Source organism: Meriones unguiculatus, chromosome 8, assembly GCF_030254825.1.
Source record: "Meriones unguiculatus strain TT.TT164.6M chromosome 8, Bangor_MerUng_6.1, whole genome shotgun sequence".
NCBI lineage: Eukaryota > Metazoa > Chordata > Mammalia > Rodentia > Muridae > Meriones > Meriones unguiculatus.
The window spans coordinates 28,745,075-28,769,513 of NC_083356.1; the positions used below are offsets into that span (position 1 = coordinate 28,745,075).

At 40.7% G+C, this 24,439-nt stretch overlaps 1 protein-coding gene across 1 annotated transcript in view; it reads left to right on the plus strand.

Moving 5' to 3' along the window:
* The window catches only part of Fam135b (family with sequence similarity 135 member B), a 281,146-nt gene that overhangs the window by 127,381 nt on the left and 129,326 nt on the right, over positions 1–24,439 (plus strand). The window contains exon 3 of the mRNA XM_060389317.1: positions 20,121–20,200. Coding sequence (XP_060245300.1) covers positions 20,121–20,200 — 80 coding nt within the window. The remainder of the gene's footprint in view (positions 1–20,120; positions 20,201–24,439) is intronic.

Sequence of the window (24,439 nt, forward strand, 5' to 3'; positions counted from 1 at the left end):
TAAAAAAAATTAATAAATTAAACTCCAACAAACCAAATCAAATAACCCAATTTAAAAATGGGGTACAGAACTAAACAGAGAATTCTCAATAACGGAATATTGAATGTCAGAGAAACACTTAAAGAAATGCTCAACATTCTTAGCCATCAGGGAAATGTAAATCACTCACAACACTTAGGCATCCTTCTCTTCACATCAGGTAACCAGTCTTGGACTAAGGCTACAGTGTCTTATGGACTTCTGGGAAAAGAGTCTTAAGCCTTGTACTCAGAGACAGCTAGCTCTCCAAGTACAAGCCTAAGCATGATGCAGCTCTCACTGCAGTTTGCAGTAGTCAGAGAATGAGAGTTTGAAGATGACCGGTGTGAAACTATCTTCTGGTTTTGATCCATGAACTCACGGCTGATGTCAGTTGCCTGCCTAGGACTTTCTTTGTTGTATTGCCTCTGGTAGATTTTCTGTGCTCCAGTGGATGCCCCCAAACACATGTGCTTATAGGAAACACTTACTTGGACTCCACGGCTCACACATCCGCACATACATACATATATACACATACACACACATACACACAAACAGAGAGAGAGAGAGAGTTGGAAGGAAAGCAGTGAGAGACGTCTGGTAGGACAGAATGAACTAGTAGGGAAAAATGTAACCAATATACATTATATACAGAAATTATATTTTTGAAGAATAAATCAAAACGTGTCTTAAAATAAATGAAACCATTTTCTGACATCCTGAAGAGAACTATTTTTTAATCGAAAACTGTAAGCTCAAGGCTCATATGTTATTGATTAAAAACCTTCCAGACTTCCAATACCTATATGTGAGTCAGATGAGAAATGTGTGCCAAGTATATATTTTTTATAATAAGTCATTCACGCCCAGTGATGTATGGTCTGGGGTCTTCGTTAATTCAGGTAGTGTATCCTATCACCTACTGTGGGCTGCATGGGCTGAGCTGATGAGAGAACAATGATTGCTTTCTTCTGAGAATCTTGTCTGGAACTTGGCAGATCCAAGTCCTGCCCAGGAATCATGGAGATGCTTAGTGAGGATGGAAGAACTCCATTATATCCTGGCAGGCTTAATCATCAGACCAGAGCCTAGCAAAGTCACAGGAGCAATGTTGTCTCTGAGTTTCATAAATAAGCCAGCCTGGCCATGTTCAAGGTTGCTAGAACCGACAAATAGAGAGTCCTACTATTTCAATTAATGTCATGTTGCAATGTTTTAAAGGACTGCCAGGAGCCCAGAGGGATATCATCTTCTCAGGCTCTGCTTTTACAGGACTTGGTGTTTACTTTTCTTACAAATCAGGATCAGGGAAGGTTCACAGGTGAGTTGTCATTACCAGAGTCTGATCCAGTATCCCTGCAGCCAGAACCTTTAACTCATGACACCTTGACTTCTGGTTAAGGGAGAAATGCAGTGAAAGACAACTAACTAATGATAAGAATTGGCTACTTCTGCCTGGTGTAAAGTTCAGTGTCAGGACTTTACTGTCAGGGAAGTGCAGGGATTAAGTGTGTGTGTGTGTGTGTGTGTGTGTGTGTGTGTGTGTGTGTGTATGGTGGACGGTGGGGGGTGGGGCAGGAGACTGAGGAGAGAGAGAATATCAGCTTCCTCTAAAACAGTGAGTTCTAAGCCTAGATTCAAGCTGGCATTTTGTGTTTGGTCCATTGTAGTTATATTCAGTGGTATCTGTGTCATGATTTTCATATTGTGTCTATAGAGAATCCATCTGTTAAAACTCATGAACAAGGTCTTTTAACACCAATTCCAGGGCTTCTTTGGCACTGTTATAATGATCTTATTAGTGATGGTGTGACTGAAGTGCAGTTGTCTTGCTGGGTGTTGAGCTGTGCTCTCACATATGTTGCCTTGTTAGTCCTCACAGTGAAACTGTGAAGTCTCTGCAGCTCCCCACAGCTCAGTGGCCCCAGAATTGCTTCTCTACCCTGCCCGTCACTTCAGCCAGAGTACCATTCTGCAGAATCATTTGCTTCATGGTGCATGCTATTTTGGTTCAAAGACCCTTTCCTCACTGTAACGGGAGAATATGCCTGTTGGTCACAAACAGCTGAGGGAATTCTGTTATTCTTTGTGAATAGCTTTCTGGAAATAAAAATTTGATGAGGTAATGGAACACTTTCACATATCAGAATATCCATTGAAATTCATAGAATGGCTTCAGGTCATTTTGTCAGATTTCATATTCATAGGAAAGTAAGAGACTGGGGGTGGGGGGAGATGGACATGGGGAAGATAAACATGTGACAGCGGCACTTTCTCTTCAGAAGACAAGCATTCTAGTGAAGTGAAGAATGGCAAGAGCATCCATTTATTCATTATCTTTTCACTTACCTGTCCATCAAGCAATTTATGTATCGACCAACCAACCCTCTACCCACCCAATCTACCCATGCAAGCATTTACCTACACGTCCTCTACTTCATTCACCATCCATCTTGCTATTCGTGTACATAGGTTTCAGATGTAGCTCACATGTGAACTACGACTTGGTAATTAGTAGATAATTTTGCCTGAATGCTTGTGTAAGCATGTGTGGATGCATGAGTATATACATGCGTATGTGAGTGTGTGTGTGTGTGTGTGTGTGTGTGTGAGAGAGAGAGAGAGAGAGAGAGAGAGAGAGAGAGAGAGAGAGAGAAGGGGTTGTGAATGCCCTTTAGGAAAGAGGCAGAGTAGAATATGGCATCATCTAAAAGAAGGTTTAGATCCCCTTGTATTTTCTAAGCACATAGGTAATATTTGTCCTTTCATGTATAATATCATGTACTTCTTGGAACATAGACCAACCAGGTAGGTATTATTGCCCATCTGTAATGGGTGAGGAAATGTAGTGTGACAAATGAAATGACACCCCTAATTTAACATACATTGTAGATGATGCAGCTAAAACCCAAAGGCTGTGTCTTCCTGTCATCATGGCTCATCCTTATTAGGATAATAATGATTACAAAATTAATATAGCTAACAACTGTCCAATTCTTATTCCAAGTTACACTAAATTTTCTCAAAGCAGGCCTAGTCAAGTCTGTGGTTTGGATTTGTCTATGCGTATGTTATGTGGGAGGAAATTATAGTTCATAGAGGCTAAGCAGTTTTTCAAAGGTAAAATCTGGAAGGTGGTATATCAGGTTATCAAATAAAGTTGCTCGATTTCAGATAGTGCCATTTACCTCTATGTTGACTTTCATGGTGGAAGGTGCTTTTTGTCCTAGGTGTGTATAGTAGTGATACAATTATTTCTGAGAAAGGAATGATCACTTGTCCTTCCTCATTCCCCATCCTGTTCTCCATGCCCAGCTTGTCTGCATTTTTTTTCACATTTCCTTCATTTTAACCAAGATGGCGTGTGTGCTCCACCCATATGAATTTACAGCTGAGAAGTTAGTCCATGAGTAAGTCAGGTGAACTCATATGCCTAAAGCTTTGCAACCTGGGCACAATGTCATTATAGGGTATTGCTGAACCAGATCTCAATGTCTGTCGGTCAATGTCTGCGTTTTAGCACCCTGGCCCTCTAGGGAATGTATAAATACAGAAAACACTTGGAGCCTTCTCCCCTGAGACAGCATTCAGTAAGAAGCTGATAAAAACTTGACATCAAAGAGAATACTATTTGCTCCAGACCCCCTGATTTTTTTCCCTTGGCCTTGAGGTTTTTGGATGATGTTGCTATTTCATGTAAAGTAAGGTCTATCCTTATTTCCCATGACTTTTTTAGTGACTTTTGACCTTATCATCTCTTCTACATTGGGCCAATCCCATCTTTTCTGAAGGTGTACCTCTGCCACACTGTGTTAGCCTGGCCCTTGTTCTCACCTTAAATGGAAGCCTGGGAGCCTTCTTAAGCTAGCAACGCAGCCTTTCTCTGCTTTTGTTGAGCTCCTTGGGGCTGAGTCACTTTTATCACACACATCTGCTGCTCTACTGCTATGTCCTCACCGTTGGTCGTTTTATAGCTGACTAGAGAGCTATGGCCGAGTTAGATACAGAATGTGGAATGACCTCTCCCATTTCGCTATCATGACTTTTCAGTGTTTGTAAGGCACTATGATATTCTGATGTCCTTCAGCTGGTTTCCACGATGCACACATTGAGTCCAGTTTTAAGATCCTCTTCATCATTGAAGTTTCTGGTCACACGCTTGCATAATGGTCCTTGTTCGGGGGGTGGGGAGGCATGTCTGTAAGCAGGGTGCTTTCTGTTTTGGACCTTCTATTTACTGCAGTCACAACAGTACAACGCCGAATAATGTTATGGATATCATTCAGGTAGAATGTGAACCACATGCATAAAACATCTGGAATGGTCCCTGTCACAGGCTGATCTTGATGTTCCAGCTGTTTGTGGAGTGTCTGAAAGGAAAGCAACAATAAGCTCACTGATCTACAAGCTGACAGGAGTTCTGTTGTTGTTTAATGTTCTGGGTCTGTTCTAAATTATAGTCATATCCCAATACAACGGGGGTAATGGGTGGGACAAGAAGAGTAGCCCTGAGTTTCAACACAGGCCCTGCAAATCTTTTAAGGCATTCTTTCCCCTTTCTGTGTCTATCTCATAAGCAACACACAAGTGCTTTTGTTGTGGCACAAAAGAATAAGTGTAATTATAGTTTCTGAAGGAACTGATACAATGTTTCACACACAGTTCCAGGTGTTCTATCTGTATTATTTCCTTTGTTCCTTGGAGCAGTTCATCTTTAATGTGAGAAAAACAATGCTCTGAGACACAAAATGAATCGCCCAAGGTCACGTACCATTAATCACCGACAAATGCAGCATTTAGCACTGGTCTGTGTGGGTCAATGCTGGAACCCTGGATTCCATCACATGCTTTCATTTCATTCTTTGGAACCCTCTCTGCATGAAATATATGTGAGCCGGGTTTGCCCTCACTGCACTTTCTTGGTTTGGAACTGGTTGTGCATTCTGGGTTTGTCAATTTAAAAAAGCCTTCTCTGCGGAGACCTCCGTCACAGTATGAGATCGCAAGGCAGATTTTCTGCTCTGAGGTTTTAAATTACCCGTGTCATCTCAAGCTGTGCGAGTTACTTGAAGGCCTGCTTTCCACTCAGGCTCATTTTGTTTCCACAATGAAATTCTTTATTGAGAATTTCACATGCCCATGGTGTGTTTTGATAAAATCCAACTCCTCCATCCCCTTCTCTCCAATTCCTGACCTCTGTTAGTATCTCTCAGTTGACCAACCTTCCTCAGGGGTGAGATTTCCGGAGTTTCTCCTCCACCTATGTTAGCATTTTGGCTGGTTTGATTTTCTACAAGTCCTGTGCACACAGTTGCACGTGCTGTGAGCCACAAGTTCACATGTGCAACCTCACTGTCAGGTCCAGCAAATCCTGTTACAATTCAGATGTCTAATCCCTCCCTTACAATCTTCCAGCCTTCTATTCCTGGAGGGTCCCTGAGTGTGTCGCCATGCACCCAGCGGAAATTGTTAACCTCCCTTCTGAGGACAAGCGAGCAGGATCTTTTTAGCATGTGTTAAGTGCCTGCATTTTGTAGGGGAATAGCTCTTACCTGCAAATAGTGCCTGTTTGATTATAAGTTGATGGGGACCAGCCACTCTCCCAGGGAAACATCAACACATGTGCCACTCACACAATTTAGAACTCCCGTCTGCCTGACTCATTAGGTAGGAACAACAGGTCCCTCAGGCATCGGGAATAAAAAACAGCAGAGGGAGATGTGCAGTGGGAGGCCCTTCTCAATTTTCCAGCACTCAGCAACAATTATATATAGTCACTCCCAACCTTTTTAAAGGGGAAGGCCACTTAAAAATGCAATGATGCTCACATAACTAGTATCTTTTTCCTCGGTCCTTCTTTTATTTATTTCTTAAATTCGTTTTAGGTTGAAATAGAATTACATAATTTTCTCCTCCCTTTTTCCCCTTCTAGGCCTTCTCAGGTAACTTCCTTCCAATTGTTCCCATGCTGCCTATTCTCAAGTCAATAGCCTTCTTTTCTTTATTACTGTTACTCCAGTTGTTGGCTGACACAAGTTCCTTGCAGGACCTACAGCACATTCTGGATTTGATAGCAAGGCTTACAAGTAATGACAGTAGTCAACATTTGCTGAAACTCAGTTTTGATTTGCAAATTTGTTTCAACTTCTGCATCAGCTCCAAAATGTAACTGATGTTTGTTCTTTTAAAAAAAATAATTGTGATTTCCTTGTTTTTAATTGCTGAGTAGTATTCTATTGTGTAAATGTACCACAATTTATGTATTCCTTTATTGAGGGACATCTAGGTTGTTTCCAGATTCTGGCTATTATGAATAAAGCTTCTGTGAGCATAGTAGAGCAAATGTCCTTATTGAATGGTGTGGCAACGTATGGGTATATGCCTAGGAGTGGTATAGCTGGATCTTGAGGTAGCACTATTCCTAATTTTCTGAGAAAGTGCCAGATTTGTTCCCAAAGTAGTTGTACAAGTTTACATTCTCACAAGTAATGGAGGAGCGTTCCCCTTTCTCTACATCTTCTCTAGCATGGGTTGTCACTGGAGGTTTTGATCTTACATTCTGATAGGTATGAGGTGAAATCTCAGGGTCGTTTTGATTTATATTTCCCAAATGACTAAGGATGTTGAGCATTTCTTTACGTGTTTCTTTGCCATTTGGTATTCCTCTGTTGAGGATTTTCTGTTTAGCTCTGTACCCCATTTTTTAATTGGATTACTTGATTTGTTAGTATTTAACTTATTCATTTTTTATCAATTCTTTTTTTTTAATTACACTTTATTCACTTTGTATCCCCGCATAAGTCCCTCCCTTCTCCCCTCCCGGTCCCACCCTCCTTCCCCTTTCTTCACGCATGCCCCTCCCCAAGTCCACTGATAGGGGAGGTCCTCTTCTACTTCCTTCTGATCTTGGTCTATCAGATCACATCAGGAGTGGCTGCATTGTCATCTTCTGTGGCCTGGTAAGACTGCTCTCCCCTCAGGGGGAGTTGATCAAATTGCAGGCCAATCAGATTATGACAGAGGCAGTCCCTCTTCTCATTACTATGTAACCCACTTAGACACTAAAATGCCATGGACTACATCTGTGCAGGGGGTTCTAGGTTATCTCCATGCCTGGTACTTAGTTGGAGTATGAGTCTCTGGGAAGACCCCTGTGTTCAAATTTTCTGGTTTTGTTTTTTATATATTCTGGATATTAGCCCAATAAAGGAACTCCACAAAAACATCAGAGCAAAAAAACCTGAGACCAGGGGGCCCTGCAGAGACCAATACTCCAACCAAAGACCTTGTATGGAGAGATCCTAGACCCCCTGTTCAGAGGAAACACATAGGCTGCTCAGTTTCCAAGTGTGTTCCCTAGTAAGAGGTTCAGGGCCTGTCTCTGACATGAACTCAGTGGCAGGCACTTTGATCACCTCCTCCTGGGAGGTGCAGCCTTGCCAGGTCACAGATGATGCAGCCAGCCTTGATAAGGCCTGATAGGCTAGGATCAGATAGAAGGGGAGGAGGTCCTTCCCTGTCAGAGGACTAGGGAAAGGGCATAGGGGGAGAAGAGAGAAGGTGAGCGGGACTGGGAGGAGAAGAGGGAGAGAACTTAAACAGGGATACAGAGTGAATAAATTAAAATAAATAAAAAATAAATGGACCAATCAATCGATCGATAGCTAGCTAGCTAGCTAGATCAAATTATAAAAAAATCAGAATTCATAATACAGATAGTCTCAAGTTTTGGGAAAACAAAACACACTACTACTGTCATTTCTGTGACTGTCTTAAAGTCACATGAATGAAGAGGGAGGCTAAGGGTAAGGTTGCCTGAAGGAGATAGATTAAAGATACACATATAGGATGGCCGTTCTTCCTTCCAGTTTATTGGAGAATTATCTCAAGAGCCTAATTTGTATCACTGTATTCAATGACATTTTTTTTTCCTAAACAATAAAGTATTTTTTTTCTAAAGGCTCAACAGTGATATTCTTAGAATTATTCTAGTTATTTACTTTATGTGAGTTTCAATTTTATTTTGATAAGAAGAATACAGTGCTAGAGCTGATGGGGGAAGGGTAGCAGCATTATGCAGATAAACATTAAAAAACAAAAGGACATATAATGTCCTTTTAACAAAAGGATGTATAATGTGTCAATTTCCATGCTGTGAACTGTCCTCCCATCCCAGTCAATTTCAGCATATGAACTTGAAGTCAAGGAGTGTGAATTTGTGCACAATCAATACAGTACTACCTGGTGAGGGGCAACCACTTAAAAATGCAATAACTGTGCTAATGGGCTTCCAATTAAAGACATCCAATTAAAAAAAAAACAACTGAATTGAACAAATGTTTATTTATTGCCAACAACTCAGATCTCCCATTACTAGCTATAAACTTAACTTTGTTGGCTATTTTATTTCTTCCATTTTTTTTGTTTGTTTGGGACTGGTATATATGTGTGTGGTGTGGTGTGGGCATGTGTGTGTTATATGCATCCAAGTGTACACACCCATGCATATTTATGTAAAGGTCAGTGGAGAAGATTCTACTCTATTATTTTCTGTTTTCTTCTCTCAAAAAATGCAGCTCACAGCTTGTTGACTGGTCTGTTTGTTTCACAAGCACCAGTTATCCTATCTATGCCCCTCAGAACTAAGTTTACAGATGTGTATGGCCACACCCATATTTTATGTGAATCCTGAGGCTCCAACATGGGTCCTCAATGTTTGCTAAGCTAGCATTCTAACCCAGTGAGCATCTTTCTCCCAGCCCTTCTCGTCTTCTTTAACTTCTTAATGCTATTAATTCAAATAGACTTATATTACTTCCCCCTTTCCCTTTCTTTTCTCCAGCTCCTTCTGGGAACCTTCCCTTCAACTTCTCCCATGCCTCCCTAATCTCAAGCTAATAGTCTTCTTTATTACTGTTACTTATGTGTGTGAACATAGATAAATGCAACATGCCGAATCTGTTTGTTGTCTGTGTATATATGATTTCAGAGCTGACCATTTTGCACTGAACAATATGTAGAGGGGTTTATGCCTGTAAGAGGCTGATTGTCCTTTATTTGTCTATCATTTGCTTCCTGCAGTTCTTTGTTAAAGATGAGACCCTCATGAGATTTCACCCTTCTATGTTAGCATGCGCAATGATTTCACCATTGTTCCAGTCTTGTTTGTACAGCCATCTCTGGAAGACACTGTTTTGCAACTGACTTCCTGGTGTTCTGACTCTTACAATATTCCCACCCTCACCTGTCTACACTGCTCTCTGAGCTATAGATGCAGGAGCTGTGATGTAAGTTGGCATGGGCTCCCCGTGATCTGTTGATATCAGCATTATGTCCTTTTGTGGCTCTCCGTGATGGTCTCCATTTGCTACAAAGAGAGGCTTATCTACACTTATCTGTGACTATAAAGAAAAATTTTTAGAATGTATAAGGAATTATACTGGTCTACCAAAGCAGTGGTAGTAGATTCTTCTTTTCTATTTTTTTTTTATTGAAAATAGTTTTTTTTTATCACACTATGTATTCTGACTAGTTTCCCGTTCTCCAACAACTCCTCCAAGATCCTCACCAAGTTTATCCACACCCTTTCTGCCTCTCATTAGAAAACAAACAGGTATTGAAAGAATAACAATAAAAGAAATTAAAATAAAATGAGCTCTCTTTTTCATTAGTCCTGGAAAACTGACTAGGTTTCCAGCACCAAGCAAGGCAGTGTGTGTGTGTGTGTGTGTGTGTGTGTTGAGTGGAGTCTATCAATTGCACCTTTATGCGTGTCTTCTCATGCTGGTCATCATCATGATTCACAGAGGTGACATCTGCGTAGAACTATATCATTGCTTTCAGTCCTTAGCAGCTTGCTTAGTATTTTCTGGTATCATGAAAGACTATGGGAAGGAGCTTTCAGGTCAGACCCAGTTTGAATCATCTGAGTCCAGTGTCCAAAATGTGTGGTGTCTTCAGCAATGGGGCCCCTCAACCCATGAGAGACAGCTAAGGGTTACAGCAGTCTGTATTGTTTTACAGGTTACTTAGTGTATCCTGACCAACCATTCGAAAGGAGGTTTCTTGTGTTAGCTACTGGGGTGCTTCTTGTGGGGAACATTGTCAACCCAAGTACCTTAACTCACATTAACACACACACAATGGCTCCACATTGAGCTTTTAATGTTTGCTCAGCAAGAACTCTCACCCAATGAGCACCTTTGCTCTCTCTCTATATTTATATGTATATATTATTATTATTATTATTATTATATATAGTATACTTTTACGTAAATAGAAAATAATATCATTCCTTGAAGCTTTATCCAACAACCTTGGGTTCTTTGTGCCTCATTTTTCCTTTTCCAAATTTATTGACCTCCTCACTCCCCAGATAGAGACTTATTCCTGTTTTTCCTTTGCTTACCACTTCTTAGCACTTGTCTCCGGATACCGCCCTAGTCTGCCCAGCAGCTCCCTTCTCTCATACTCTCCCTTTCTCTCTCTGTGAGGGCTCATACTTTCCGGTTATGTTCTATACTCAACCCTGATTATTTAAAGTTAGTGACCTGTAGGGAGATCTACAGACCTAACAAAGGTCACAATAGTAAACACAACAAAAAAATAAGAACACACACAGTCAGACTGTGTTTGAATCCTGACTCTATCAGTGTCCCAAGAAAACTGTCTGAATATATTGCATCTTAATTTTTTAGCATGTGAAATAAAGGAATAATGATACCTTAGAGTCAGTGCAAGCATTAAATAAGTTGGTACCTGTAAATTGTGGACAACAAAACCAATACACAGGATTCACTCAAGTAATTGCAGCTAACCCTTTTAGTAACAAGACATGTGAGAACAGTGCAAAGATTTGTAAGGCAAATGGGACTGGAAAGTTCAGGAATGTGGAGGATTTGCAGCTTTGATGAATGTCTGATGATGATAGCAGTGTACATATACCTAGAGAATTAAGTTGGACCTTGCTCAAGGCATGATACCTGCTTGAGTGTGCGCCTCACAGGAGCGGTACTGCAAAGACCCATTTTCCATTTTCCCTAGTGTGTGACACATTGATTTAATTAGCTTTAAAATTTTAATCTTTGTATCTTTAATCTCTGATAGCTCACCTTGAACCATATATGTATTTTATATATATATATATATATATATATATATATATGTCACTTAAGAGCAGCTTCATCTTCTGTAATATATATTCTATATTTAGAATTGCTTTTAATTTTGGGGAGGGTAATTGAAGTTTAAACCCAGGGTTCCAGACCCTATCCAGAAGTAATAACTCAGATTCTGAGTTCTCCATTCATTAGCCATACATTCTTAAGGAATCTTTTCAATTGTGGGGAATGAGGGGTGTAGGCATAGTCTTTATAGGACATCTTTATAGGATGTGATGGCACTGCCCTATGAGAAGATCCTCGCCACAAGAAGTCTTATGAATTTGTGATTCACATCTTGCATTATTTCAAATTAAATAACCAAGTTTCTGTAAATTTGGAGTCATTGAAAAATTTGGAACTATTATCTCTTTCATCAAAATATCTTTCTATTGCTCCTTTTTGGAGCTCATGTAGAGCAGACCCAGCTATGAGACAGATGTTCTCATGCTCTCTAGTCACTTTGTGGACAGTAAGTTGACAGAATATATTTGATTCTCTTATTATCAGTAGGGCACCCAAAAAGACATCATCTCACCTGTTCATAGGAATCTTGGTATCTTCAGGAGCAGGCAGAAGGGGGAAAGCAGCTGTTCTGTCTGTTAGCACAGGATAAGTATATATCCAGGTGCCTGAGCGCATTCACAGAAGATTCTCTCCCATTTCATCATAATGACACATAAATACACTCTTTTTTGCTTAAAATTTAACAGTCACCTGAATCACTTTGTATTTTAGTCATTAACCATGATCACTAAAGGTAACTACCATCCCAGTTGTCCTGTTTACAGAAGAGAAGGTCAAGCAGGATATTAGATGATTTACATAAGGCCATAAAGACAGTAGCACAGAGCATCAGCTTTGCTCGTACACACAAGACACATTTCCAGCCACGTCATCAGTCAGACCAGAGCAAAGAATCTCCATCTTGACTGCATCATCTGTTTATTAAGAACTAAGAACTAGGCGTGGTACCGCACACCTTTAATGCCAGCACTTAGGGAGGCAGAGGCAGGCAGATCTACAAAGAGAATTCAGAACAGCCAAAGTTATAGAGAAAAAACCTGTCTCAAAAGAACAAAACAAAGCAAAACAAAAAAGGAACTAAGTACCATCCATGCCTCTGAGTCTTATTCTACCCAGAACATCATTCCCCCTGTCAGATTTACCCCAGGTGTACAACTGGAAGCAAAACAGGTTACAGATGTGGAAAGTGTCTAACCTATGTTTTAGGAATCAATAATAGAGACACCACATCATCGTTGGAATCTGGGGTCAGACGCCACACATTGGCTAACTGTTTAGTCCATGAAATATGCTCTGACTATGTGAAGCTTGTACATGTGAGCGTCTTTAACCATGAATAAATGAGTGTTTAGATAAAAAGCTACATGCCGAAGACTATTTGACTTTTGGAACTAGTGGTTCCAATGTCAGCTTTTGACCTTTCCTTTACAGTGATTTTATTTCAGGTCATACCATAGGGTCAGAGTGTCCTTTCACAATATACTGAAATGAAAATTATTATTGCAAAATGTTTTACATCTCTGCATTTCCACCACATGCTACTACTTCCAGATTTATGAAGGATAATTTGTGGATTCTGGGTCATGCACAGAACTATAGATACTGAGGTTGGGTTGTATAGCCATGTTGTTTACCAGGGGATGCTGTGTCATTGGGATCTTCTTCTACGTGTCTAAATTTCCATCCAGTAATTCATCCCACCATCTGCCCATGTCTATTTATTGATATATCTATTGTTATTTAACTGTGTTAGCCTCTTGAGACTTGAAGAAGGATAGAGCATGGTTATCTTCAGCAACTTGTAGTGATGGGAATTCTTTAACCAGCTGATGAAAGATGCTTGCTAGATGTTGCACCCTCCTCAGTGCATTTTTAGAGCTCCAAGGAAAGCAAAGGGGCAACATATAACATTTCTATTCTCTAGCTACTTCTGAGAAAGCAGAAGAAAATGCGTGGCATGGAAATGATATTAGAAAATCAGTGGTCAGAGAAAGGGTATGATGTGTTGTTTTCCTAGCAATGAATCATCCTCTTGAGAAAATGTTTCTCTGAGGTCATTCGATGATTTACACCAAAAAGTAATGCCCTTCTGAAAAGTTTGTGTACATTATTTATCATGTGAACATGGATTAGTTTTTTTATTCCTAGATGTTAATTTTACTTAGTACATAAATCATGATAAATTCATTAAATATATCCTGAAGAAACTAAAGGTCATCTGCTGTGCTTTGGATGGATGTGTAGTTCATTGTGTTATGAATAAACTGTGTTCATTGTGTTATGGCACACTCTTCAAATGAAATAAAAGTGTTAGAAAGTTTAAACATTGTTTCCTCAGGACAAATAGGCAAACCTAAAGCTTATTCTTCAACTCACACTTGCAATGTATGTGACATTAAAGATGATGGTTGATTCCTTAAAGGGAGATTCATTAAGATCAAATGCTTTTAAGAAGTTTCCAAGAGGTTTGGAACCAGTTATAAAAGAAGCCTAATTTATATAACAAATGACAATACCCTTAGATGTAGAAGAAAAGAAAACTGTAAGTTCATTCTTGAGTAGAGAATCCTGGTTGCTCTCCCCAAGTTCCATGGCTTTGACATAGGGTCAGACCTTTCCAACTGCTCAGTTTTTTCCATGCCCAGCACTTGGGATGATGTCATTTTTCACAGAAGATTTGTAGGAACTCAAACAGGATTGCATACATGCAAGTTTTTAGTACCATTCAATCCTAGAATGGTGGTCCTTAATGAATCTTGAGCTCAGCCTCCTGCTCTGTGTACAGTGTGATAGGAAATTGATTCATAGCCCCTGGTAATGACTGAGGTGTCATTTGCTTAGACAAGAGGTCATTAGAATATGACAATCAGTTATGGTGCTGATGGGATGGATATCAGCTCCCTTGCTGATAGAGTCGCTGAAATGCATGGGTAAAGGCAGCAATGTGCATGTGTGTGGAGGAGAGGCTGCAAGGACTTTGTTCTAAGGAGTAAGCCTGCAAATATGATCTGCCTTGTCAACAGTGCTTTATTTACTGCTAGTTCTGGGGCTGTGGTTGATGCTGCTACTGTTTTGTTACTGATGATGCTTCTGTCATTAGTAACTGATTTTTAAACTGATATATAACATTTTAAAGATGGCTCCTAGAGAAGTCAATGTCCTCCTGTGACAAAGAGGAAGATAGGGCAACAAAGTGATATTTCCGCATTGTGGTGATTAGTGGCTGTGACAGCTCACAAACCCCGTAGATGCCACAGCTTTTACTTGTTACCTTGACCCACCCCAAAATCAGCTGGGAAGCGAGTCTTAATGAATAGTTATCTAGATCAAGCGGACCTCCGGGCCTGTCTGTGGGAGACTGCCTTGATTGTTAATTGATGTGGGAAGACCCTCCCCTCTTGCACTATTTTGTGGGCTGGGTCCTGAATGGTAGAGTGAAAGAAACTAGCTGTGCATAAGTATAATTAACTACGGATAATTGTAGTCTCTCTCTGCTCTTCATGGTGGGTGTGAGTACCTAGCTTCCCGTCAATCCTGGATGGTAACTTGGAATGGAAAGCCAAATAAACTCTTTCTGGCCATATATTGCTTTCGGTTAGGCTATTTGTCATAGTAACACAAATGAAGCTAGGACAGTGGATGAAGCAGGAATCTTTCCATGATGGTAATTTGTTATTCTTTCATTTACATTTTCTAACAGTTGCTTTGGTCTGTTTCCTGCTATGTAACAGAACACCTGATTCTTGAGCATTTTTTAAGGAATAAAGTTATTTCTTACAGCTTTGGAGGGTTTTATGTGGTAGGGACTCAGCTGAGTTTTTGGGCCACGCAAGGCTTCACTTTGAGAGACAATACATAAATGAGGAAGAACCATTCTGACTTTTTTTTCTTTTATAGCAGAACCAATCTCAAACCATCAATTTTACAAACAATTCATCCATGAGAACTGAGCTGTTTTGCTCAAATCACCTGCTTTTATTTTTGTTGCTATTGGTTTCTTAAGACAAGGGCTAGACCTAGGGGTCGTTTCTGAGACTGATGCTCCAACCAAGGACCATGCATGGAGATAATCTAGAACCCCTGCACAGAGGTAGCCCGTGGCAGGTCAGTCTCCAAATGGGCACCTTAGTAAGGGGAACAGGGGCTATCTCTGACATGGACTCAGTGGCTGACTCTTTGATCACCTCCACCTGAGGTGGGAACAGCTCTACCAGGCCACAGAGGAAGACTGAAAGAGTCCTGATGAGACCTGATAGCTAGGGTCAGATGGAAGGGGAGGAGGACCTCCATTATCAGTGGATTGGGGAAGGGGCATGGTAGGAGAATGGGGAGGGATGGAGGGTGGGATTGGGAGGGGATGAGGGTGGGGCTACAGCTGGGATACAAAGTGAATAAAATGTAATAAATGAAAAATACATTAAAAAAAGAAAAATTCCTAAAGGCATTGAATTTGTTTTAAATGAACAAACACTGACATAAATGTTCTAGTTTATTTTAATACTCAAGGAATAAATATATCCTAAGCAATAATTATTTGGAATTAAAAAAAGACAAGGCCTAGGCTAGCCTCAAAGTTTGCAATCCTCCTTTCTCATCCCTCCTAGTTCTGGGATGTACAGTCAGCCTACCACTACTTCTGGCTCCCCAGTCACCTCTAAAATGTCCCATGAAACCACACCCGCTCATAGACAACAGTCAGCGTTTCGTTTCAACACGCCTTAGACTGATGACATGGAGGTATGGTGTTTCTACGACCATTTTCGTCAAAAGTGAAAAAAAAAATATAACGTCAGAGGACTCAGTGCTTCCTAAGTTTGTCTGGGTTAAGTACCTGGCACCTGTGGGTCCTGACTTGACTGCAGTTGATGCAGCTTCCTGTGATGTCAGAAACGCGCAGTCATTGTGGCTGTCATACTGAACAGGGTAGATTCTTTTCTACACACGTACACTCACCCATACGTGAGTGTGTGTGTGCGTGTGCGTGTGTGTACATGTTTGCATGTGTATGGACTCACATGTGTAGGTTTGCTTGCATAGGTAGGGCCAAAGTTAATGTCTGGAGTCCTCCTCAGTTGTTTTTCTAGCTAATTCACCAATCATGATCTCTTTTGTTTTATTGTATTTGATGATATTCTTTTCCCCTGTATGTATGTATTTATTTATTTGTTTAATCACTTCATAGCCTGTTCCCAGCCTCCTTCCTTCTCCCCTCCCAGTCCTACTCTCAAGGCCTCCTTCCCCCATTTCCCCTCTCCTCAGAGAAAGGCAGGCCCCCAAGGGGTATCAACCCACTCTGGCACTTCAAGTCCAAGCAGGAATAAACACATCCAACTGATTGGATGAACGACCCCAAAGCAACTTGTATTTTTACTGTTTTGACCAGTCTCTTTGCTTTACATAATGACTGTCACAATTTAACTTCCCACAAAGAGCACACAAGGGTTCCTTTTTCAAACCTCATTTAAAGCTATTCGCCTCTTGCAATAGGCAACTTGACATGTGACCATCTTACTGTGGTTTCAGGTTGCATTTCTACGATAATTTCTACCTTGTGAAAACTTGTTTTTTGTTGTTGTTGTCTTTGGGAATATGTCTCTTCCTCTCCTTTGCCTACATTTTTTTTAGTTTTTCTTAATTCTTACATTTTCACTAAGTAAACACAATAACGGGTTTTATCATATATACGAATCACTGTACTTTATCCACATGTAATTGGAGAGTTTTGTTGTTTTGTTATTGTTGTTGATTTGTATAAGCTCTTTACATATTATGTTTATGGACCAATTACCAGACACAGCAGACACATGATATTTAAATATTTTCTCTCATACGAAGGATGCTCTGTATTCTGTTTATGATTTCGTCTGCTGTGCAGCAGCATCTTTATCTGCTGTGCTTCCTCTTGTTTGTGTATGGCCTGTGACTTTGATGGCGGAGGAAAAGCCAGTCATCGCCAATACCACATTTGTACTCATCTGGAGTTTCCTAATTTTGAGGTATTGTGTTTACATCTTTTCTATATCCTGAGGTCCTTTTGTGAACGGTGTTGAATGGGTTTCTTATTTCATTATTTCCTTTATGGATCTACAATCTTCCCATATTATTTACTGATATCTTTCTCCCTTTTTTTTCTGTGAATTTTCCATGTTTTTTCAAGAATGGACTGAGCTCACTCTATATTCTTGTTTGTTCCCCTTGAATATATTCCACAGGTCAATGACTATTTTATGTCGGCACCATTCAGTTTTGATTACTATCAATGTTTGATGTCATTTGAAAACAGGAAATCTGATGTCTGCAGCTACCTGACCTATATCTTAACTCTTTAGTATGTGTGAGAGTTTTATGTTTTCTGTCTATTTTTGTTTTTATTTATCTCAGTATGAAAAGGTAATCGGTTCTTTTCTGGATGTTTTGAATTTATATATTGTTTTGAGTAGGACTGAGTGGAAGCTGAAACTTATTTACAGGTTTTTATTTTTTACAGAATGTGCCAACTTCCTTTGGTGAAATATTAATTTATGTATTTTTTTCAAATTTTGTGTTTTTTTAAACTTTTGAATTAGGAGAATATTTTAGCTTAGGTAATAAACCTTTGCTAGTTTACAAAGGTGAAAGTTGATGTAGCTGCCTTCTACAAAGTTATGACAAATTAGCGAATATTGAGTCATCCTTCCTAGGGAAAATGATACCCATGAGCCTCTCCTTACATTTCCTTCAACAGTTCAATACCTAACCTTGGGCTAGTGAGATGGCTCAGTTAGGAAAACGTTTGATATCTAGAAATAACACTAAAAACCAAGCGTGGTGATATTAACCTCAGACCTGGGAAGGCAGAGGCACAAATTCCTAGAGCTGTCCATATACTTCCTCTTAGTAATATTAGGGAAATTACTTTGGGGCACTGATCAGCCACACATCATCACCCTGGGGTAGGCATGCTTAATGGGAAAGAAATAAACCCAAAGCACAATATTGCCAAATGTAAGTATGTTTGCAGAATTGTTCCCTCACTCTCTGCTGCAGTCCGAATGTCAGATGTGGCTATTGATTGCAGCCAAATTCGTGTCTGTGAGTAAGCACAAGGGAGATGCAAGCTTTGAATCCGAGTTTAACAAATTAGTCAGCAAGTAGGTGAGTCTACAAGGATGGAATTGAGAAGTAATGAGGACAGTCTATGTGAGATTTGCGAATGTTTTCTCCTTCCCTGCAGCTTCAACTGTAATCCCCAACTGCATGTGTCACAGGACAGAAGTGTTTCATTTTAATGAAATCAGAGTCGTCCCTCTTTGCTTTTATAGGACCTGCTTTGGATTCAGGCTCTAAGAACTTGTCTTGTATTTGGAGCATATTGAAAAGCTGTTCTAAATGCAGTGTAGGCTTGCATATTACTTTTAATTGAAAGTAGGTTGTTTTTTTTTTTTTTCATACAATATATTCTGTTCATGCTTTCCCTTCCTCTGCTCCTCCTAGCTCCTCCTCACCCTCCCTCCTGTCTGGGTCCATCCCCTTGCTGTCTCTCATTAGAAAACAAATAGATTTCAAAGGGATAATAATAAAACATAACAGGATAAAACAAAAAATCAAATAAAAAAAACCTGAATAGGACAAACAAACAGAAATAAAAGAACCCTCTCCCCAAATGTCACAAGAAACAGATATAGCTGCAGAGACCCACTTGTTTGTTCGTGAATCCCATAAAAACACAAAACTGGAAAATTTGAAGCCATTATAAATACCCAAGTAAAATGGAAAAATTAAAATTAAAAACAAAGCTCTCACAGGACATTATTAGACCAAGAACCTCAAAAGCTGCCACTGAGTTCCTTTTCTGTTAGCCAACTTCTGCTGGGCATTCACCCTATGGTTAAGATTAGTTTTTTCTGCCAGTGAAATTATCTTGGATAAAACTAATTTTTCATTTACAAGTAGCTAACAAAATGGCTTCTGTATGAGAAACGGGAGCCTGTGTCCACTTCTCCTTTCAGGTCTAGGACCCTATCTGGTGCAGAACCTGTGCATGCTACATCAACCTCTGGGAGTTCATATGCACAATGGTTGAGCTGTATGCAAAAGGCCTTGTTTCCTTGGTGATATCCATTTCCTCTGGCTCTTAAGCTGTTAATATCTCCTGCTACTTCTTCCTTGGGTTTCCCTGAGCACTGAGGGGAGGGTTTGATGGAGACACTCCATTTAGGGCTGAGTGTTCCGAGATCTCTCACTCCATGCATATTGTCTGGCTGTGGGTCTCTGTATTTGTTCCCATCTGCTGCAGGAGGAAGCTTCTCTAATGATAGTTAAGTGGGGGCTGGGACACACAGGGGAGGTTACTGTGAGCTTGGTAGTCTGCATAGGAGTACCAAATGTCGTTGTGATGGAACAAAAATGCGGTAAGACAAACACACTGGGAAAAGTGCTTAGCAGTATACACAGAAATGAAAACCCAGCTTCAAGGAGGTATGTGAAAGAGGAGTGTGCATACACAAGCACACATATGTACACACTTTACAAATCAGCAAGTCATTCCGTATATGGATTTTCAGTTCTACCTTGTGCCATCTTCCTGTGACAGCTGTTTTCTCTAGACTAAACAAGCAAAGGAAAAGCAACCCCAAAAAAATGTGTTTACATTTGATTGTCACATGACCCACTCATTCCTTTTCTGTATTGGCATCAACTCCAGAATTGCTCGGTCTTACGTGATCTCAAATGATGCAGTTCCCTGCCTCTGTGCCTTGTCCCTTATCCTTCAACTGCTCCAATAAAACACAGTTTTTTTGGGTTCCAGATAATTGCATGGTCATCTAGGACCTTCAGTGGTCTCTTACGGCTTTCCATAATTAAATCTTGATAGTTTTAGAAGTCATATTAAGAAGTCACATCGTCATGGCCTGGTTTCTGTTCTTTCCTTAGGTATTATCAGATCCGAGTGGCCCTGAAAGTGTCATCAAGGATTCCCCACAGACTGAGTGCTTCCATTGTTGGGCAGTCAGGTGAGTAGAGAGCAGAGCTCCCACCTCAGGGTTAACCCATCATGTGTCTTTGTGTGTTATGGTCTAGAAGAATACAGTGCAGGTCTCACTGTCGACCCTTGGACCAGTGAGTGCTGGAAAGGCAGACGCTTTATTGGAAGTATCCCAGTGTCAACCTTGTTGTTAAGGACACTGGACTGAGGAAAGCTCTCCCAGGAGTGTCTGATAGCTGGGTGAAACTAACTGTAGCAGGTTGGTTGAAGTCATATCCTGGATGAAATGGATGAGAAACAGTATCCAGAAGATAGGCAAGGAGAAGGCTTGGCATTAGAGGACCAAGTAAGTAAGCAGTTGTGTTGGCACTTTCTAGGCACAATAGTATAACTGAATGTCATCACTTTGTAAAGGATGGTGGCCCCTCAGAGTCTGTAAGGAACATATTCAGATGTTAAATACATAAATGAGATTTATTACCCTGAAGGTGCAATTAGAGATGGGGAGGCTGCCTCTGGATTGGGTAGAGGCAGCTAGCAAGCAGCCATCAGCAACAGCAGCAACAGCAGCAACAGCAGCAGTAGCGTTTTTTACAGGAGTGAATTTTTACATAGATAAAGGATGAGTCTGTGGTAGGGTGAGTTGGTAAGTCTTGATTGGTCTGGTTAACCAGTAGAGCCAAATATTGACTTTTGATTGTAGGACCTTGGTGTTCTGTTTCAGGAATGAGTCAGTGGCCAAATAAGAGAATGGACCTTGGGGGCTAGCTTTAGCCATGCAATCTAATGGTTTTTAGCAAGGGGGAAAGAAAAGGGGAATAGGGAAAAACCCTTCAGTGTCACGTTTGCCATGCTCAGGCCTGTTAAAGAACCTTTCACGTCCAGTGTAAAAGGAGTACCAAGCAATGCCCAGGTCCTAATTTTGATGCTGGAGAGTTAGGCGGAAACCCCAGTTTTTAAGGAGCCAGTCTGTTAGAGCTGAGGGAGAAATACAGAATCTCACAAACAGGAAATACATGTGAAAGACTAGCTAGCAGAAGTACAGGGCAGTCTGGGAGCAAACCTGGCAGAACCACATATTCTAGCAAGTCTCAAAAGAAATGATCTTGCTTTCGGGCCAGAGGAAGAGAAAGGAAGGGAAGGAAAAGGAAAACGATGGAGCACCTGTTCACATTAGCTAAGAGTGACCCTGATGGTCAGAAACAAGATGTAGAAGAGTGTCGGTCCTAGTCACACCTCATCAAACTCATTTGGAATGGGTGACAGCAAAATGGTGAGTCAAGCCACATGCCATTGAGGCCACACAAGCGAACAGTATAGACACAGAGTCAAGGCTTGAGATCGTTCCTCTAACTCAAGGCCTAAAGAGAAAGATACAGCTGGATCACTGCCTCTTCTGAAAGTCTGAGCTGAGCAGGTGTAAGCTATCAGGTAAGTCACTGTGTTCTCAAGATGTTCCTCTTGTCCAATCCCCTCTGCTGGGAGTAGATTGTGCATCTTAGATGAGGAAAGGAGGCTTCCTACTCTCCCACAATCTAAACTTTGCCCAATAAAGATTCCATGTAATTTAGGAACCATTTCCCTCTTTCCTATCCTGTACCATGTTCCTTCCTTCCCTGCCTTAAAGGCCCATGGCATCCACTAAGGCAGCAATATCCTTGGCCGCTGCTTTTGGTAAACTGGCTGTATGATCCAAGATAAATGATCAACACTTTGACTTTATTTCTTCACTTGAGAAAGGAAGACAGAAATTCACCTCCATGGCATCTTTCTCTTTTTGTGGTGATGATATACAGCAAACGTGTTTTATAGAGATGATAACGACGAGTGTGTTGTGATGGGAGCTGCTGTAAAATAAAGGGCCAAGAGTCTGCTCTGTGAGTGGCCATAAGTCAGCGTGAAGAGCCAAGGTCTCATTCTTAGAGTCGGAGCAAAATTCTCGGGGAGAGGTGGGTGTGAAAGTCGATGATGACAGTTATCTGCAGAGCAGTGTGGACTTGGTCTCTTTCCTCTCTGAGATTCTTGGCAGCTGAACTCAGCTCCTGTCATTGATGCACGTTCTCTGGAGCAGGTGGTCTCAGCAGTGAGCACAGGGGCTGCTGGGCATGCAGGAGCATTTGGAGTCCACAGAGAAACAATTGACTGAGATGGTGCTGCAATGACAAAGGAAGTCAACACGAAATGCAATTTTAGGTTCAAGTTCTTTTTCCTTTCTGGTTTGTTTGTCAGGGTGATGACTGTGACACAATTCTCCCGCCCTTGAGTCCTGCATGCAAGTGCCATGTAGTGCAGACTGCCAAGCATGCTAACAATGCCTTATAATCAGATGGTTGCATGGGTGGAGAGATACAGTGCGTATTTATTTCTCCTTCAAGGTGAATTTTCTAGTTATAACACATTCCTCTGAATGCTTACATTTTAAATCATTTCACAATTTGGTGCTTAAAACAGTGGCCTATTCTGCTTGATGTTTCAAGAGGGCTGAGCTTGTCAGCCTCAAAGATGCCCTAGTGTTATCTGAGGCTCAGCTGGGATGGGACACTCAAGACTTTTTCACCTACAGGTCTGCTCCTTCAGCTCACTGCTTAAAGGGTAGCTAAGTTCTGCATCTAGTCGGAATATCAAACTATTTTACATGGTAGTTTCATTGCTAGGAGATAAAAGAAAGAGGATTCTACATTGCTTCCTGGCTATGTGTGAAACTGGTAAAGGGGTTTTCTCATGGCTGTCTATTTTTACCTGGAAAGAAATATACCCCATTCCTTCTTGTAATACACCCCTTTAAATCCCTATGTTGAGAGGACAATGACAGCCATGATTACAGACAATCATCTAAACATACTTTGCATCACTTGAAGTTATTTCTGCATAAAAAGTAGTAAATATATTAAATACTTTGGAAGCAAAGTGTGAGGGAACTAAAAAAAAAAAAAAATAATCCAGGAATGTCAAAGTAGGGACAATGATATCTTCAGCAGTCATTAATTGATTTGAGTTGTCAATGTAGTTTATTTAATTTATTTTTTTGTTCTAGTTGTCTTTAATGTGGTCATAGGCAAAGCTTACTGAGTCTAGGGAAACAGGATTCCGTAGAACAGAGTGTCAGGGGCACTGAACTGCCCATATTCCAATCTTTTTTCCCCCACCTCCAAGACATGTGAACTCTGAAGTTATTTAAGCAATATCTTTTCAATTTTGTTGTTTTGTTTTATTTTGTTTTTGAAGACAGGATTTCTCTGTGTAGACATGGCTGTCCTGAACTTGCTTTGTAGAGCAGACTGGCAGGGGCCACTGCACTTGGCTATTATTTAAGCAATTTTATTTCCAGTTCTTTATTTATAAGTTGGGATCAGTGGTTGATACTGACCTTACAGATTATGATATAGACCAAAATTCTGTTAGAAAGAAGCTGGGCTCAGAGAAAGCCTAGAATAATTCATTGTTCATTAGGCTGTGAAGCTATGATGCATAGTGTAAGTGTTTGCTTAACAATATTTTCCTTTGTGCAGAATCTTGGTCCTACCCCTGTGGATACTGGTGTTCATATCAGGTGGTCTTACAGACATTTTATGAGTTAAAAGTGGTGAGAATAATACAATAGAGATAGAATTTCCAGACCTGTGTTGGAGCAAACAGCTAAGCAGGAAAAGGGCAGCTTGGTAAGCCTCACAGTGTGGGGCCTGAAAGGTCAAGGCCCAAGATGAGGGTATGGATGAATGATCAGGCAGAGGCCACAGTTTTTGACCCCACAAGCACTGGAATCTGAATGAGACCTGGATTATTCATGTTTGGATAGATTAGATCCAGTGTATTGATAAGAACTTGGACAAATAAAGAAAAAAGGCAGACCTTCTGGATTTGTGCTTCATAATGGAGAGATGTATTGTCTGAAAAGCACAAAAGGATGAAGGGAAATACTTCTAACACATGAACCTAGTGCTGTTCATATGCACAGGGTTTTCAGAAATTAAACACTCAGGCCCCTCCCAGGCCCTTCCCAGTCCCCTCTCAGGCCCCACGTAGGCCCCATGGAGCTATTTGTCCCATCATGGGTCTTGGAACTCTACTGTATTACTCTCATTCTGTCTTCTTCAAGCTTGCTGGTTCTTTAGTAAGTGTTACACAGAAGCACATCTCAGTGGTTCTGATGGCTTCAATGCAGATTCTGTAGGTACAAAACAATGTCACATCAAAGTCCATAAGAGATTTTTATGGTTATTTCCTATGTTCCATGTGCATAACCTGTGTGTCCTTGCACTACCTGTCA